Below are 17,612 nucleotides of genomic sequence, written 5' to 3' on the forward strand. Positions count from 1 at the left end.
TTCATTTTATGCACACACAGATATATATATATATATATATATATACCATTGAGTTGCACTAGTTGAATTCTTATTTAAACAACATTTTTTGTTTGAGGGTTAAGTATCATCAGACTGACGTTTCTGACTTTTTGCAATCTGTTGGCTTCTGTGGCTGTGTTAATGTCTGAAGGATATCTATTCTGGATGACATGATCCCAATCCATCCTTTATTTATCATACTTATTGCATTTGAACTTTGACAGATGGTGCAAACAAGAAATATACCACCACCCTCATCCATTAACACACAACCTTGAAAGTACTTTAAAAAATCAATTCAATAACCAGAGTTGTATCTGCTAAGGTTTTACTTTGAAACACAAGGTTATTTCAGAACTAAAATCGTGTGCTCAGTAATAACGTCTTGAGCTCCATCACAAGATAGCTTTAAGCAAAAACCATCTTTAAGCATAAATTTCTTCCAGTTTGATTTTCTAATAAATAAAAAAATACAGAAATTCTTGCAAATAAAAAAAAATGCTTCTAGAATATATGGTGTCAAATTTCTTGACATGGAAATCAATTTAGCAGATTTCTGCAAGGCATTTGTAATTTCACAAAAAAATTCCTTTTCTTGTTAGTGTTCACCGTATATTACAATGTTAGATGTGCTGTCAGAACTTAGTGCACCCATTCCTTGTGAAGGATAAAACACCATTGTTTTCACGTCCAGTACTATTCCAAATCTCTCAATGTGTCTCGCACAATTTGTGTGTAAATTATATTGTGTCATATAATTTCTATTGAACGTTGTTATTGAAAATGAACTATGGCCAACAAAAGTTATTCTGATTGCTCACAAAATGCCAATGTGACAAAGCCAGGCAAATAATGGAACAGGCTAGTGTTACATTATTAGAAAACAAGCAATGCAGATCCACAATAAGTATAACGATATACCATCAAACAGCGAGTAATGGTTTTAGAAAATTGTCCAAATTTAATGCCTTTCATTGTAGACCTGCAGGAACTTTCCCAAGCTGCAAGATAAAAAGCAGAAACAACATTTCAAACCCACCAAATCCAAACTGTAAAGCTCAAAGAATCTGAAAATACTTTCAAGTTTCAATAACATGAAGACTACTGCCAGAAATACTTTCATCATCAAAATGGATGCCAATGAATGAACCTGGGTACTCTTTGATCAGATCCATAGTATATGTAAATGACTCGAGAATCAGAAAATATAGCAACACATTTTACCATAGATTTGAACAAAGAAACGATTAAAGGGTACCTGATAATTGTGTATAAGTCAGTTTCTAAGGCTTGCAAATAATCTCAACAATAGTTTTCAATTAACTAAGAAAATTACTAATTTGTATATGATATGTTTTGCTTTGTTCATAGATGACTAAAACTAATGTGTCGTGATTCACTGCTTAATGGTCCGATGGAATTTTGATTTATCATCTTTTGAACATCTTCATCTAATCATATCATAAAAATCTTCTAAAATATCAAAGTTTCAATTGAGAGGTTGAAGTATTTTTGTGGTTTACAATATGTATTGAACTCGAATCTAATCAGTGGTTGCACTTGTTTTTCGGTATATTGTATATCTTAAACTTCCATTTTGATTTAAATATATGATGGAATTCACTAATATGTTCTAAAAATTCAGTGTGTATGTGTGGTTTTTAGAACATTTTAAGAATTTATATATTTTTAAACATTCGATAAATTTGTTGATTTTTTTTCAAGTTTTTTGCCGTCCCGAGTTTTAAATAATTGGGTCAGCTGAGTCATTGTCGAGTACAAGTTTTTGAACTGTGGTCTCTGCAATCTCCTTGTCTAGTTATTGACAATTGTGTTTATCAAAGATCCAAGCAACCACATCAGCCCTTGTATTGATCTTTGTATGTGATGGTATAGACCACTTCTCACCGACACACTTCTTAAAGTGGGCATTGACTAGAACCAAGACTGCAGCATGATAAGATTGGTTATAATAAGAACTGTTTTGGGATGACCCAATTCTCTGGTGATCATGAATTTTCTCGTTAGGTTAAGGACCCGAATATGACTATATATGTATTTGCAAGTATTTTTAGCACTACACATGTTTTGATCCATGGAACCTCACCAAGATCCTCAAATATGAGGTCAAGGCGATAAGAAACAGAGTTAAGAACAAGGATGGGTGTCTATCTTGGAGAAGTCTATTTGCAACAATATATATTTTGTTGCATTATGCATAACTATTTGTGGTATATATTTGTCACCAATTTTGACCAAGACTTGCTTAAAGTCTCTTTAAAGGAGTTCAACATTTTATATTTCCTGAGTATCAATCAAATATAAGAAGACTATATTGCTTGAGAAAATTAAAACACAATTGACAATTAATAAATTACAAATTACAAATTTTGATCACTAAATTAATGGATTTCATAAAATACAATTTCCTAAAGAAGAAACAAAAAAAATTCAACAATATTTTGTCATTGATTTTTTTCTTTAATTGCTTCAACCTTTAGTCACATCGATACAATATTCTTCCATTTGTCACACTCTTGTCAACTCTAGTTCTCACATTGACTAGCTTTTGACTCAACGAAGCTCTTTATCTCTTCATCATTAGGAGCTTTGAACTCCGTTGCATTAAAAATAAAGGCATCTATCATGTTTGTCATAAGGAAATCAAAACTAAATATTCTAAATTGAGTTCACATTAAAATTAACATACTCCTATTTTTAAAAAAATCAAGAGACAGAAATCAAATTACATATTTTATAAAAAGATTAATTGCTTGGTTGTGTTATAAACTTAGATGGAATGGTGTAATAGAACTAAAAGTCTCCAATTGCATTTCTTATGACATCATGCTTATCTTTGTTCCAACCTATGCTATCAAGTAACGGTTGAAAACCTGAAGTAGTGTGTGAAGCAACATATGAATCTTGTTGAAGATTGGTAGCTGCAGGAGCTATGTGATATACCTGCAATGGTTGTTTCTGTGTCATGAAATTATTCTTCTATTGAAGACGATTACTTAAGAAAGATGAATGATTCGAGAAAGATGTAGAGTTACACCTTTGAAGAGTAAGGACAGCATTTGAAGTGTCACTATCATCTTTGAAGAATCACAATAGCTTCTCATGTATGTCGGACACAACATCACTTGTTAAGGTCTAACATAAACTGTTCTAAGTATTTTATGAATTTTTCATAAAGCGATCTTCAATCCATTGAAATTATCTCTTCTAGCACACCAATTATCATGCGATTGCAAAAACAATCACATAACATAGTCGAACTAATACATCCTGAACCACAACACTTAAATGCACATTGATTTGATAGACCAATCAAATCATTCATCATCTGTTACTAATTGTTCTTCCTGGTTGCTCTGTCACACTTCATTCAATCATAACTTTGTCCATTCTTGTTTCTAACTTGTACAAATCAACATACAACATCTAGGGGCATCTATGAGTCAGCCGTTTGAATCGCAGACACCAATTCAATCTTTAACACTATTGCAACACTGAATTCAGCTATGCATATACTGGAACAATGCTCTTGGTAAACTGTCAACCAACATTGCTAAAGATGACATCAACAACAATACAATAACTCATCCATTGAGCATCAAACCTGTACCATAATACCTCTTCTACACAATCTGCATCAGTTATGCAACAACCTTTAGCCCATTTTGGTTGAATATTCATTGCAAAACACCATTATATCACACATATTGCAAATATATAAATCAATTCACTTAGCATGCATTTTATCATCCAATATGAGATAGCAATGTTATTGATAGATTATTATACGAAGTATATATCATACATACAGGACTTTGCGAGTCTTGAGCGGAGCCAGGCCTTAGAGTTTTTTTGCCTCTAGACTTGGAATCGACTGAGTCTGAGCTGACTTGCCAAGTCTGGCAGACTTGGTAGACTTGCTGAGTCTCATAGCTAGGACTTTGTTGTGGCAGTTGGCCATAAAAAAGCAAATTTGAAAAAAAATAAAAATTTAAATGATATGTTTGACTTCCTTTGTCTTTATTGCCTTCGTTAAGACCTAAAAAGGCCATTCCTGTATTTGCAAACAAAAAGAAGAGAATGATTTTGGGGATTTAGAAAATAGATCAGCAGATCGATTAGCTGTCATATATTGATTGTTGATTGTTTGTGCAAGTTTGTTGCTTGCATTGACACATTGAGAGGAGCTACAAGAGGTATTTGGAGGCCTCTACGAATTTGAATTGAATTTCTTCATTTTTGGAGGGAATTTAAAGAGGTGAGTTACATTTTTATTTTGTTTCTTTCTAAATTTTTTACATTCATATTTCCATTTTGTTTTAGTTTGGTTTAATTTTATGTTAATGAGAAAATTGAAAAGTAAGAAGCACTAGTGTTTTATTTTCTTTATTGTAGATGTCTAAACCTGGGGTAGTTCATCTAACCATTTGTTTAACCCAGATGTACACCTTGCTAAAGTCCAAAGGGATAAGGCTTGGAAACATGCCATCACTGGACCAAAGAAAGAATCGTTGCATTGTAGTGTTAAATATAGTGGGGGGGTGGGGTATTAATTGATTGAAATATCACCTTGCACATATATTAGGGCATGATGCTAAACCGTGCAAAGGAGCACCCTAGGATGTTATGTGTGAAATGCAAGCTCCTTTAGAAGAATATGAAAAGAGAAAAGGAATTAAAAAAGAAGCATATGGAAGAAATGACAAACTTTGGTGGAGAGGCCTCTTCAAATCTTCATTCTCCATTACCTCCATCTAGCAGTGGTATGATGGGGGTCTTGGATTCATAAGAAGAAATGAACATCAGATTCCATTTTTGTTCTACACACAACTTTAGATGCCCAGCCATTGCTTGAGCATGGGTTGGAATAAGGAGAAGCATGAGACTGTGAAAATGGCACTTAGAGATTTTTGGTTCTACAATGAGTATCCAATTAATGCAGCAAGGTACTTATTATTTTCATTTTTATATCTTGATTTTCTTGCTTTCAAGACTCAAGAGTATGCAACATTGACTATATAAATTTTAAAGTTGAAAGTAAAATTTAATAGCATACTTATTTTGTTTATTTAATTTGTTTTAAGTCTTCTTATTGGAAAATTGCAATAGATATTGTTACTATTTGTGGTCTAGGCTCAAAGCCTCTAATGATGAGGAGCTAAAAGGTCCTAAAGTTGGGCTGATGTCAAAGTCAAAAATATTGAGCAGCATGAGGTATGGAGGTGGAAGGGTTGCACCATCATTACTGATGGCTAGACTGACAAAAGAAGTAGAACACTGCTGATTTTTCTTGTCTACTCATCAGATAATTGTAGAACTTGTACTAACTATTAATTTAGTGATTACGTTTTTAAATTTTTATTTTGCTAAATTAATTTTTTACTCTTAGTCACCATAGTGTTTTTGAAATGAATTGATGCTTCAAAGAAAACAAAAAATGCTAAGTATATTTGTGAGGTACAGGAGGAAATGTTGAAGGAGGTGGGTGAGGAGAATGTAGAACAAAGGGTCACAAATAAGGCAACAAACTATGTTGTTTTAGTTAAACCTCTTATGGAGAGGCATCTCACCTTGTAATAGACTCTTTGTGTTGCTCATTGCATTGATCTCATGATACAGGATCTTGGAAACCTCCTTGGATAAAACATGTGTAGAGCACGGAAGAAGTATTTGTAAATTCATATACAGTAATACTTGGATCCTTAACCTCATGTGGAATTTCACAAATAAAAAGAGTTAGCTTTACCAGGGTTCGCTCAACTTGGAACAGAAAATTGCAATAGATGTTACTATTTGTGGTCTAGGGTTCAAAGCCCCTAATAGTGAGGAGCTAAAAGGTCCTAAAGGTGGAATGATGTCAAAGTCACAAATGTTGAGCAGTATAAGGTATGGAGGAGGAAGGGTTGCACCATTACCATCATGACTAATGGTTGGACCGACAGAAGTAGATCACTGCTAAATTTTCTTGTCTCCTCATCAGGTAATTGTAGAACTTGTACTTACTAGTAGTAAACTATTAATTTATTGGTTAAGTTTTTAAATTTTGATTGTACTAAATTTCTTTTTTATTCTCATGTGTCATAGTGTTTTTGAAATAAATTTATGCTTCAAAGAAAACAAAAAATGCTTAGTGTCTTTGTGACATATTGGAGGAAGTGTTGAAGGAGGTGGGTGAAGAGAATGTGGTATAGAGAGTCATAGGTAATACAACAAATTATGTTGGTGCAAGTAAACCTCTTATGGAGGGGCATCTCATCTTGTAATAGACTCCGTGTGTTCCTCATTGCATTGATCTCGTGACGGAGGATCTTAGAAAACCTCCTTGGATAAAACAGGTGTAGAGCAAGAAAGGAGTATTCGTAAATTCATATATAGTCATACTTGGGTCCTCAACCTAATGTGGAATTTGACAAATAAAAAAGAGTTGGCGCGCCTAGGGTTCACTCAATTTGGAACAAAATTTTATCATATTGCAATTCTTTCTTTAGTCCAAGGCTGGTTTGGAACACATGTTTGTAAGTGAGGAGTGGACAATATCATTATATGTGAAGAGCAATGCAAGGATTGAGATGACTGATTAGGTTTTTGATGTGAGTGGATTTTGGCAACCAATTAAGGACATTGTGCAGGTAATTTTCCTTTTTGTCCTCATTCCCATTTCATTTCATCAATTTTTTTACACTTGCTTATGTTCATTGTTCATTTTCAAAACTTAAACTTAAAGCTTAATGTTTCAACATTGACAATGATTGCAGTGCATAATGCCTCAAATTGTTCTAAAGATTGTTGATGGAGAGAAGCCTGCATCAAGATACATTTATAAGGGCATGGACATGGTGAAAGAGGCCATCAGATCTTTTTGTATAAGGAATTGGGCTAAATGTGGTCCCATATGCAATATCGTTCATCAACGATGGCACTATCTACTTCACATGTCTATACATGCGGTGGCTTGCTATTTTAATCTGACATTCCAATTTAGCCCAGGTTTCAAGGCCAATGATGAGGTGTTGAGTGGTGTAATGTCCCCACCAAAATAGGATTGAATAATGAATACTATAATTAAACAAATAATAAAAGAAAATCTAATGGATATATAATAACATTAAAAATATAAAATAGATAAATAAAATAATATAGCTATGTTACAAATAAATAATAAATCAAGATATTATATAGTAAAGATACTAGTCGTACGGAAAATATGGACAACGATCATATATACTCAAATTAATAAATGATTATAATCTAAAGATTACATAATTGATACACTATTATATATAAATAGAAATATTCTATATTATCATATATTATTAAAAATGTGTATATACAAGTATTTGATATATTATATATATACTGCCATAACCTACAATATACATATCCAATAAAGTATATATAATACAATGCATATTAAACAATAAATATTAATAGCATATTAACAAAAAAGGATATCAATTAATTAAATAAATAACTGGCAAACACCTATCATATGGTAGAAATTAAGCTTACAGATCAGGGATCAAAGAAACATACGTCAAACCTTTGGGATAGGTTGTTTTCCCTCGGACCTCGCCAGCATAAATAAACAGTCCAGTCAACACAGAAAAGGGAAGAAAAGAGGGAAAAAAGGACCATTGGAGAAGAATATCATAGCAACACAGAACCATAGTATTTTACATTGACAGTCAGCAGTGACTAAGGGAGGAAGAAAGAGGACATTAGTGCAGAGCAGGAAAAGAATAGGAGAAGATAACGGGTGCTGATCAAATGGAGAAATGCATAGAGAATGGTAAGCCTAATGATTTAAAATAATCAATCATTCCCAGCACAGACAACGACTATTTTGGATCACAGTTGGATTGTAGAGAGAGTCAACATCAAGCATTTTATTACACCAGAACACATCCCGATGTTCCAAATGGAGGGTTGCAGATTGAACATAAGGATTCAGAGTATACAGACAAAATATCAAATAAACTGGGTGTTTTTGGGAGACAATTTTAGCAGTCAACGGAAAGGAAGAAACATATAGGACTCAACATCCAATCAAACTCATTGACCCTAATCATCCCTTGCGTACAAAGCAGAAACTTATAGTTTAGTGGTACCCTTCAAATAAACATTATTTTCAAAGGCATTGAGCTAAGTAAGCAACATCAGTTGGGAAGATGACAATTTAGAGAAGGGGAGGAGCTATAGAGAAATTATTCATCAAATCCAGCAGGGATGGAAAGAATCCAGGCAAGTGTATTCCCACCTACCATGTAGGAAGAAAATACAGTGACAAGGACATTTCACAGTCAGCAAAGGCACCCGAGTGCATAAATCAATAATTCAGGTTAGGAACAATATTCACATTGTTGCAAGATTCCAACTCCAAAGAAACCATACCTATATAAGTGATATTATTAGTTCATTGTTGCATACAATTAAGGATCATGTCAGGCATAGCCAGCTAATCCCTATTATCAATTATGAGTCAGAATCACAACATATATATCTATTGTCAAGATAGAGGTATGGGAAATAAGAACAATTGCATATTCATTGGAAAGATCATCATATTGCCTATAGTACAAATATACACACACTCACACACACATACACATATATATATATATTAATTCACTTATCATATATCCAATGAGAATTTGAGGTAGCAATGCTATTGATAAGAACAATCATTCTACAAGGTGATATAATACATATATTACTAGAAACATTATTATTATCTCATTATTATCCATTACATAAGTCTACAAGTGGTATCAGATATTAAATTCTTTGGTAATCGTCACTATTTTCCAAGTTAGTTATAAAGGGGACATCACAGTGGTATTAGAGCATAATCTTGTCATCCTCTGAGTAAGGGTTTATACAAACTTACAAGAGAAGAACAAGGAAAACCACAATGAACGACTTAGAAAATGAAATGAGATCTTATATGGAGCAAACCAACCAAACTGTAATGAGTATGGAGAAGTCAATCAGTCCCTTCTCCAAACCCTACAAAATATCGGCAATTCAATTAATAATTTGAAAGGTCATCCTACCACTACAAGAGATACTAGCTCCAAGCACTCAAAAAATAATAATGTATTTTCTACAGCAGGAATACCTCAACCCCCATTCTTACCCAGAGGAGAGATACCAAGACAAGAAAAAGGAATAGAACAACCAATGACTAGAACTGAAGAAATTGCAAGAGCTTATGCAGCTCTAGAACCTTATATTAGAGAAGTGGTATCATTCGGTGAATTTTAAAAAGATAAAAGAAGAGAGACACCCAAGAGGCATACAAATGAAGAACTAAAACACAAAATGAGCAAGGTACCAATTCCAAATTTTGATGGATCAGAGAAATTTACAGCCCATGCATGGTTAGAAAACTTAAACACATTTTCTATTCTAAGCCCCATGATGGAAGAAGACACTCTCCAATTTGTAATATTACATCTAGAGGGAGAAGTACGTGATTGATGGACCAATGGACCAATTTCATTAGGGCATCAAAACATAAAATCCTATGAAGAATTCGCTCAAAAACTTGTGAGCAGATTTGATAATTAGGTTCCTAAATGGTATTTCCAAGAACTAACTCAACTCAAACAACCTAGAACAATAGAAGATTTTTCTCACAAATTCCAAGGGTTATTAGCTATGGTCCTAGACTTTTCCTAAAATAGACTCAATCATATGTTTATAGGACTTAAAGACTCCACCAAAAACTTTGTAAAACCACTTGAACCTCAAAACTTGAAAGAAGCCATCAGAGAATCAAAGAAGGTTGAATCAAATCCTTCAAGAGAGAATCAAGAATTTTTCAAGCAAGACAAAACATAAGTAGGGAAACTCAAAGGAGGACTATAGAGGGAAAAAAAAAATTATGTATGTAATGAAAAATGGAGTGAAGAACATCAATGCCAAGCAAGAAATGAATAAATGAAGAATAGTTTATGTTTCAAATGTAAAGAACCATGGAGACATAATCATCAGTGAAAAAGAGAACGAATAAATAAAACAAATGAAGCGGATAATAAGGAAACATCTAGCAAGGGATCAAGGCATTCTTAGTGAGTGCCGAGGACATTCAAGGTGTTCTTGGTGAGTGCCTAAGACATTCTTCGTGAGTGTCAAAGACTCAAGGCATTTTTAGTGAGTGCCAAGGACATTCTTAGTGAGTGTTAGAGATTCAAGGCGTTCTTAGAGAGTGTCTATGACATTCTTAGTGCATGTTAGAAACTCAAGGCATTCTTAGTGAGTGCCAAGGACATTCTTAGTGAGTGTCACAGATTGAAGGCCTTCTTAGTGAGTGTCAAGAATCAAGGACATCCTTAGTGTGTCGAGATTGAAGACATTATGTCAAGACTGGATTAAGAGCATTCTCAATTTTGAAACTAAGAAGAAATGCTAAATGAATGTTGTAATTCATAGAAAGAAATTGAGATAGAAACTCTATATCGCTGAGGGCTTACTCATCCAAAAAGAAAGAAACACTTAGCAAAGAAGATCACAAGTGCTACAACAAATCAAGATAAGTTCTACCTTTTGAATTATTTAAATATTTTTCATTGTATATTATATATTCAGATTTGATAAGTTTAAATATATAATGTTCTCATCCCAAGTAGAAATTACTGTTACAGGGCGTATGGATTTCAGTGTAGGCAAGGTGATATACAAATGTGTGGAATTGGCATTTTTTGAGGACAAGAGATTTTGGAAAGAGTGGACTATAATGCCCCCGCAAAAATAGGATTGAATCATGAATAATATAATTAAATAAATAATAAAGGAGAATCTAATGGATAAATAATAATATTAAAAATAGACAAATAGACAAATCATATAATATAGCTATGTTACAAATAAATAATAAATCAAGATATTATATATTGAAGATACTATAGTCGTATCGAATATATGGATGAAGATCATATATACTTGAATTAAGAAATGATTATAATCTAAAGATTACAAGTACTTGATATATTATATATAAACTAACATAACCTACAATATATATATCCAATAAAGTAAATATAATACATTACATATTAAACAATAAATATTAATGACATATTGACATAAAAGAATATCAATTAATTAAATTATTCACTGGCAAACTCCTATCGTATGGTAGGAATTAAGCTTATAGATCAGGGGTCAAAGAAACATGCGTCACAACCTTTGGGAGAGGTGGTTTTCCCTCACACCTTGACAACATAAATAGACAGTCTAGTCAACAAAGAAAAGGGAAGAAAAGGGGCAAAAAAGGACCATTGGAGAAGATCATAGCAACACATAGCACCAGAGTATTTTACATTGACAGTCAGCAGCAACTTGAGGAGGAAGAAAGAGGACATTAGCGCAGAGAAGGAAGCGAATAGGAGAAGATAACGAGTGTTGATCAAGTGGAGAAATGCATAGAGAATGGTAAGGAGCGATTTAAAATAATCAATCATTCCCAGCACAGACAACAACTATTTCAGATCACAGTTTGATTGTAGAGAGAGTCAGCATCGAGCATTTTATTAGACCAGAACACATCCCGGTGTTCCAGATAGGGGGTTGCAGATCAAACAGATGGATTCAGAGAATACTTTTGATTTATCAAATAAACAAGGCATTTTTTCGCAGAAGATTTTAGCAGTCAACAAAAAGGAAGAAATATACAGGACTCAGCATCCAATCAAACTCACTGACCCTAATCATCCCCCACGTACAAAGAAGAAACTTATAGTTTAGTGGTACCCTTCAAATAAGTATTCTTTTCAAAGGCATCGAGCTAAGAAAACGACATGAGTATGGAAGACGACAATATAGAGGAGGAGCCATATTCATAGAATCTAGCAGGGCCAGAAATAATCCAGGCAAGTGTATTCCCACCTGCAGTGTAGAAAGAAGATACAGTGAGCAGGACATTTCATAGTCAGCAACGGCACCCAAGTGCACAAATCAATAATTCATATTAGGAACAATATTCATATTTTTGCAAGAGTCCAACTCCAAAGAAACCATAACGCTATAAGCAATATTATTACTTCATCATTGCATATAATTAAGGATTGTGTCAGGTGTAGCCATCTAATTGCTATTATCAATTAAGTCAGAATCACAACATATATATCTATTGTCAAAATAGAGGTATTGGAAATAAGAACATTTGCATATTCATTGCAAAGATCATCTTATTGCCTATACTATATCTATATATCTATCTATATATAGATACATAGATAATATCAATTCACTTATCATATATCCAATGAACATTTGAGGTAATAGTGTTATTGATAAGAACAACTGTCCTACAAGGTTATATAATACATATATTACTGGAAACATTATTATTATCTCATTATTATCTATTACATTAGTCTAAAAGTGGTATCAGATATTAATTTTTTTGGTCATTGTCTCTATTTCCACAGTTGGTTATAAAAAGGACATCACAAGTGGGCTCTATGATGTTTTAGAGAGAATGTCACCTAATTCAACAATTGGAACAAAGGTACTTAGGAGATAGAAATGTATAGGAATTAACAAGGAGACTCTTTCTCATGAGACTTATGCTAGAAAAATCAGACATTACTGATTCCAAGTAAAAATCTATGATTATAATTTCTAATTCTATTACCATTTTCTTTTGATAAAGTCAAGGTTATAGAATTAACTTTTAAATTTTCTTGTTTTAGATGCATGGTCAGAGATGTTTGGTACTTTGATGCCAAATCTATAGATAATTGTTGTTTGTATCTTGAGCCATCTATGTAGTGCTTCAAGATGTGAGCGCAAATGGAGTATGTACAAGCATAAACACTTAAAGTAGTGCAACAAGTTGGCAATGAAAAGGGTGAATGATCTTGTGTTTGTTCATTACAACCTTTGCCGCCATCATAGAAAGATCTTGGGTAGTGACACATCTCCTATCATTTTAGAGGAGGTTGATCCACGAAGAGTGGAACACTGAGATTGATGATCTTGTCTTCAGTGATGAAGACATGGAATGAGTTGAGCAGATGGATTGAGAGGTAGAGGCAATAGCGATGGTGGTGGAGGAGTCTAGAGCACAAGAAGACCCTACGAGGAACTTGAGAATGACAGTGAAGGATTTGAGGATGATGAGGATGTCACTAAGGTTGAGCCTCAGACACAAGGAGAGAAGATGGATGCAGAATCCTCCATGATATATCTATGATGTTCCCAAATTTTATTGTAATAATTAAATTAACTAATTGGTTCCACAATTTAAATTATGTAATAAAAAGGACTAGTTAATTACTTAATAAATATAAGGCCCAAATTAATGAAATAAAATATGTGTTTGGGGTTCCAATTGATTTATGCATATCTTAGGCACATCTTTTATTTTGGTCATAGGTGTTTGTTGTCATGTCGACAATGTGCACCTCAAGCATTTTCATCTGACAGGGTATTTATGACTGGTGCGTCAAATGTTTTTGGTATGTGTCTTCAATTATCTTTACCGTATTATGAATTCCTATTTGAGCTCTTGTTTTCCATTTTAGAGGTGAAAGATCCTACTTGGTGAATGCAGTTTCAGTGGTCCACAACCACCCTAGTCTACTATTGGAAATATCACTATGATATTTCATTTATGCACCAAACTTGTGTGATCGTCGTTACTTGGTGACTGTTTGTATTTTCTTGAATCTTGTCCAAAGTATATGCAATTTCATGTATTGGATCTAAAAGTAATGTATTTTTGTGTCGCTAGCTTTGGTGACAATCAATTCAGTGTTAATTGCATAATTGATTCTTGCATACTTATGCTTGACATGTTCTATGCATGATATGAATAACAAATCTCATCGATCTGACATTTTTAGAGCAACATCTCCTAGTGCCCACATTAAAAATAATCCAATGCAGTCTAATGACATTATTGGAAGCACACTTGATACACACAACTAGTGACTCCTCTACTATACGGTCTTCATATTGCTCAACCATACGACCATACACTACAACTCACCACACAACATCTCCCCTCATTTGTCCGTACTAAGCATATTCTCCACTATACGCCCTCACTTCCTACTCTTTTGACTATACACCCCCACTCCTCCCATTCTCCATCATACACCACACCTCTCCCTCTCTCCTTTGCACATCATCACCAATCTCTCCCTATCGTACGCCTCATCATACTCCATCTCCATACATACCGTCAACCACCAAACAAAACCAGTGTACAAAATCTCAGTTAGTGTATGGACCTCTAATGCTACTCTTAGGTACTTTTCCCTCTACTATTGTTGTCAGACATTGCCCTCGGGTACTTCCCTCAGGCGTTGTCCTTAAGTTGTGCCCTTAAGTACTTTTCCCTTGAGAGCACATTGGTGTGCCATTGGAACATTACAGTGGTATCAAACACGACAATGTTGCCAGTTTGTAGGGATGATTGACAAATTTGCTTGCATGGATCTTGCGAAGACAACATGGACGAATCAAGATGAAATAAGCTCTTCTACTACTCCATTTCATGAGCCTAGCTTTTAGTTCGTTGAGTATGAAGCCTTTTCTTATATGCACCAAGTTGTGTCCATTGAGGCTATGCCTATTACTGAGGCTCTATTGGTCATAGAGGCTCTGTCAATCGCGAGGTTGTGTCTATTGCAAAAGTTATGTCAGTTGTTGAGGCTCAGTCTGTTGTTAGGTCATGTTCGTCACTAAGGCTCTATCTGTCGCTATCGTCGAGGTTGTTTGTCACTGAGGTTTTGTCCGTTGTCATGGTTGGGTCCATCATACACGACACCTCTCCCTCTCTCCTTTGCACATCATCACCAATCCCTCCCTACCGTATGCCTTATCATACTCCATCTCCGTACATACCGTCAACCACTAAACAAAACCAATGTACAAAATCTCAACTAGCGTATGGACCTCCAATGCTACTCTTAGGTACTTTTCCCTCTACTGTTGTTGTTAGACATTGCCCTCAGGTACTTCCCTCAGGAATTGCCCTTGAGTGGTGCCCTTAAGTACTTTTTCCTCGAGAACACTTCGGTGTGCCATTGGAACATTACAGTGGTATCAAACATGACAATCTTGCCAACTTGTAGGGATGACTGACAAATTTTCTTGCATGGATCTTGCGATGACAACATGCACAAATCAAGATGACATAAGCTCTTCAACTACTCCATTTCATGAGCATAGCTTTTAGTTCATCATGTATGAAGCCTTTTCTTATATGCACCAAGATGTGTTCATTGAGGCTATGCCTATTGCTAAGGCTCTGTTGGTCATAGAGGCTCTATCAATCACGAGGTTGTGTTTGTTGCAAAAGCTATGTCAGTTGTTGAGGCTCAGTCTGTTGTTAGGTCGTGTTCGTCACTGAGGCTCTGTCTGTCGCCATCGTCGAGGCTCTGTCTGTCACCGAGGTTGTGTCCATTGTTGTGGTTGGGTCCATCATCGTGGTTGTGCCCATTGCCGAGGCTGTGTGTCTATCATCGTGGCTCTATTTGTTGTCATGTCCATCTCCATGGTCGTATTCATTGTCGTGGCTATGTCCATCTCCATAGTCGTATTCATCGCCATGGCTATGTCCATCGTCGTGGTTGTGTCCATCATCAAGGCTGTGTCTGTCACATTTGTTGTCAAGACCGTGTCCATCATTGTGGTTGTGTCCGTTGTTGTAGCTCTATCCCTCGCCAAGTCTGTGTCCGTCATTGTGGTTGTGTCTATCACCATTGTTGCGTTCATTATCATCGTCATTGTTGTGAATATGTTTGTCGCCATCATTATGACTGTGTCCATCACTGTCATGGCCGTCTTTGTCATCATTGTGTGTTCGTCACCGAGGCTGTGTCCATCATCATGGTTGCATCCGAAGCAATGGCTACGTCTATCATCATGGTTGTGTCCACCACTAGGGTTGTATCAATTGCCAAGGCATTATCCACTATCGAGGTTCGATCCGTCGTCGAGGTTTCTATCAAGGCTCTACCTATTGAGGTTTTGTTTGTCGAGGTTATGTCCACACTTGACATTCTCTCTATTGCCAAGGCTCCCTCCACCGAGGCTCTTTCTACCGCTAAGTTTTTATCCGTCAATGCTCTGCCCTCCATTGAGGCTTTGTCTACCATTGCATTTGTCTCTGCCAAGGTTATGTCCGTGGCCTGTCATTGGTTGTGTCCATGCTTGTGGCTAGGTTCATGATAACACCATCATCTGTGTTTGTGGCCATATCCAAAGAGATTGTTAAACATGATGATGTGAAGGATTTCATCAATTTGCGTCATTGATCTCCTAGTAGAGGGAATGACAATGCTTATATCAGAGTAGCATAACAGAAGTTGCATGAGTGCATGTTACAATGGAGGTTTAATGTCAAATCACATGTTCTACTTACACATTTGATTTGGGATCCTAGAGCTGATGGTGTTGATTGGATAGCGAATTGCCTTAGTTGCCAATTCAAAATTGGAATCTGATTCGGGCACATGAATCGGATCCATGGAATTGTGAGTTTTATTTTCCCATTATGATTCGTGTATATATACATACATATATATATATATATATATATATATATATATATATATATATATATATATGTATGTATAAATATATTTATATACACATATATATTAAAAAATAAGAAAAATATACATAATTCTAAAACTAAATCATTTCATAGTATGAATCTATGAATCCAGTATATTTGATCATTGATCTATTTTCACAAATATAAAGAAAATCGACACATTCATGTTGTATTACAGTATTACAAAATGAAAATTCAAAATATAGATCATTAGACTTTAAAGTTTGTAACATGACTCACTCATAAAAGAGTCAAGATTAAAGTTTCCAATTTCAATCATCAAATGGAAAAAAACATTAAAAGGAAACATTTTTAATGAAGTTGGACCCACTTAAAAATCTTTTGGCCTGTGGATCGTCATGAATTTGCACAAATCAATGTTGGATCCTCTAGGATTCATGCAGATCCTCGGATTCATGTTGTTCCCTGTTTTTACCTCATGAATTTGGACAGATCCCTAGATCCATGGAAATCCACATTGTAAAATCACGGATCCTACCTGGATTGACACAAATCCAGGCACGGATCCAAATCTGGATCGGACTTCAATACGGTTCTGGCCGCCAAGGTATGAATCTGACAACTAAGTGAATTGCTTGAGGACAGGCAATCTTTGGGTGGCAAGGATTTGTGATATTCCCAAATTTTATTGTAATAGTTTAATTAAATCAGAGGGTGATTGCTCAACCATGCTTAAACATCCTTCCAATTTAATTAAAGTGATGAGAGTATGTTCCCTTGTTTGTGATTCAGACCCTAATTTGCTACCTATTTCACAAAGTACTTTGGCCAAATTACTTTTTGATGCCATTTGTAGATCTGAAAATATTTTGAGTCCACCTTGTTTCACTTTTCTGTTTTCAAGGACCTTGTTAATGAAATTGTATTGATGTATTGAAAACTGACAACGCCTTTAGATTTTCATTCTAACATAAGAATTTTTAGCGTCTCTATTTTTGTATTAAGAAGTTTACTAATGAAGTGTTCTTTCCCT

General features: G+C 34.8%; 1 protein-coding gene across 2 annotated transcripts in view; it reads right to left on the reverse strand.

Moving 5' to 3' along the window:
* Positions 1-587: 587 nt before the first annotated feature.
* LOC149552165 (golgin) overlaps positions 588-17,612 on the reverse strand; it is a 268,394-nt gene continuing 251,369 nt past the window's right edge. For both annotated transcript variants that reach the window (XR_016352869.1, XM_089787651.1), the window contains one exon: positions 588-1,022. Coding sequence is in view for 1 of the 2 variants with exons in the window: in XM_089787651.1 (XP_089643777.1) it covers positions 983-1,022 (40 nt within the window). In the remaining variant the exon portion in view is untranslated. The remainder of the gene's footprint in view (positions 1,023-17,612) is intronic.

The sequence above is a fragment of the Cupressus sempervirens genome, chromosome 6 (genome assembly GCF_028749045.1).
Source record: "Cupressus sempervirens isolate cs-2001-9-10 chromosome 6, ASM2874904v1, whole genome shotgun sequence".
Lineage (NCBI taxonomy): Eukaryota > Viridiplantae > Streptophyta > Pinopsida > Cupressales > Cupressaceae > Cupressus > Cupressus sempervirens.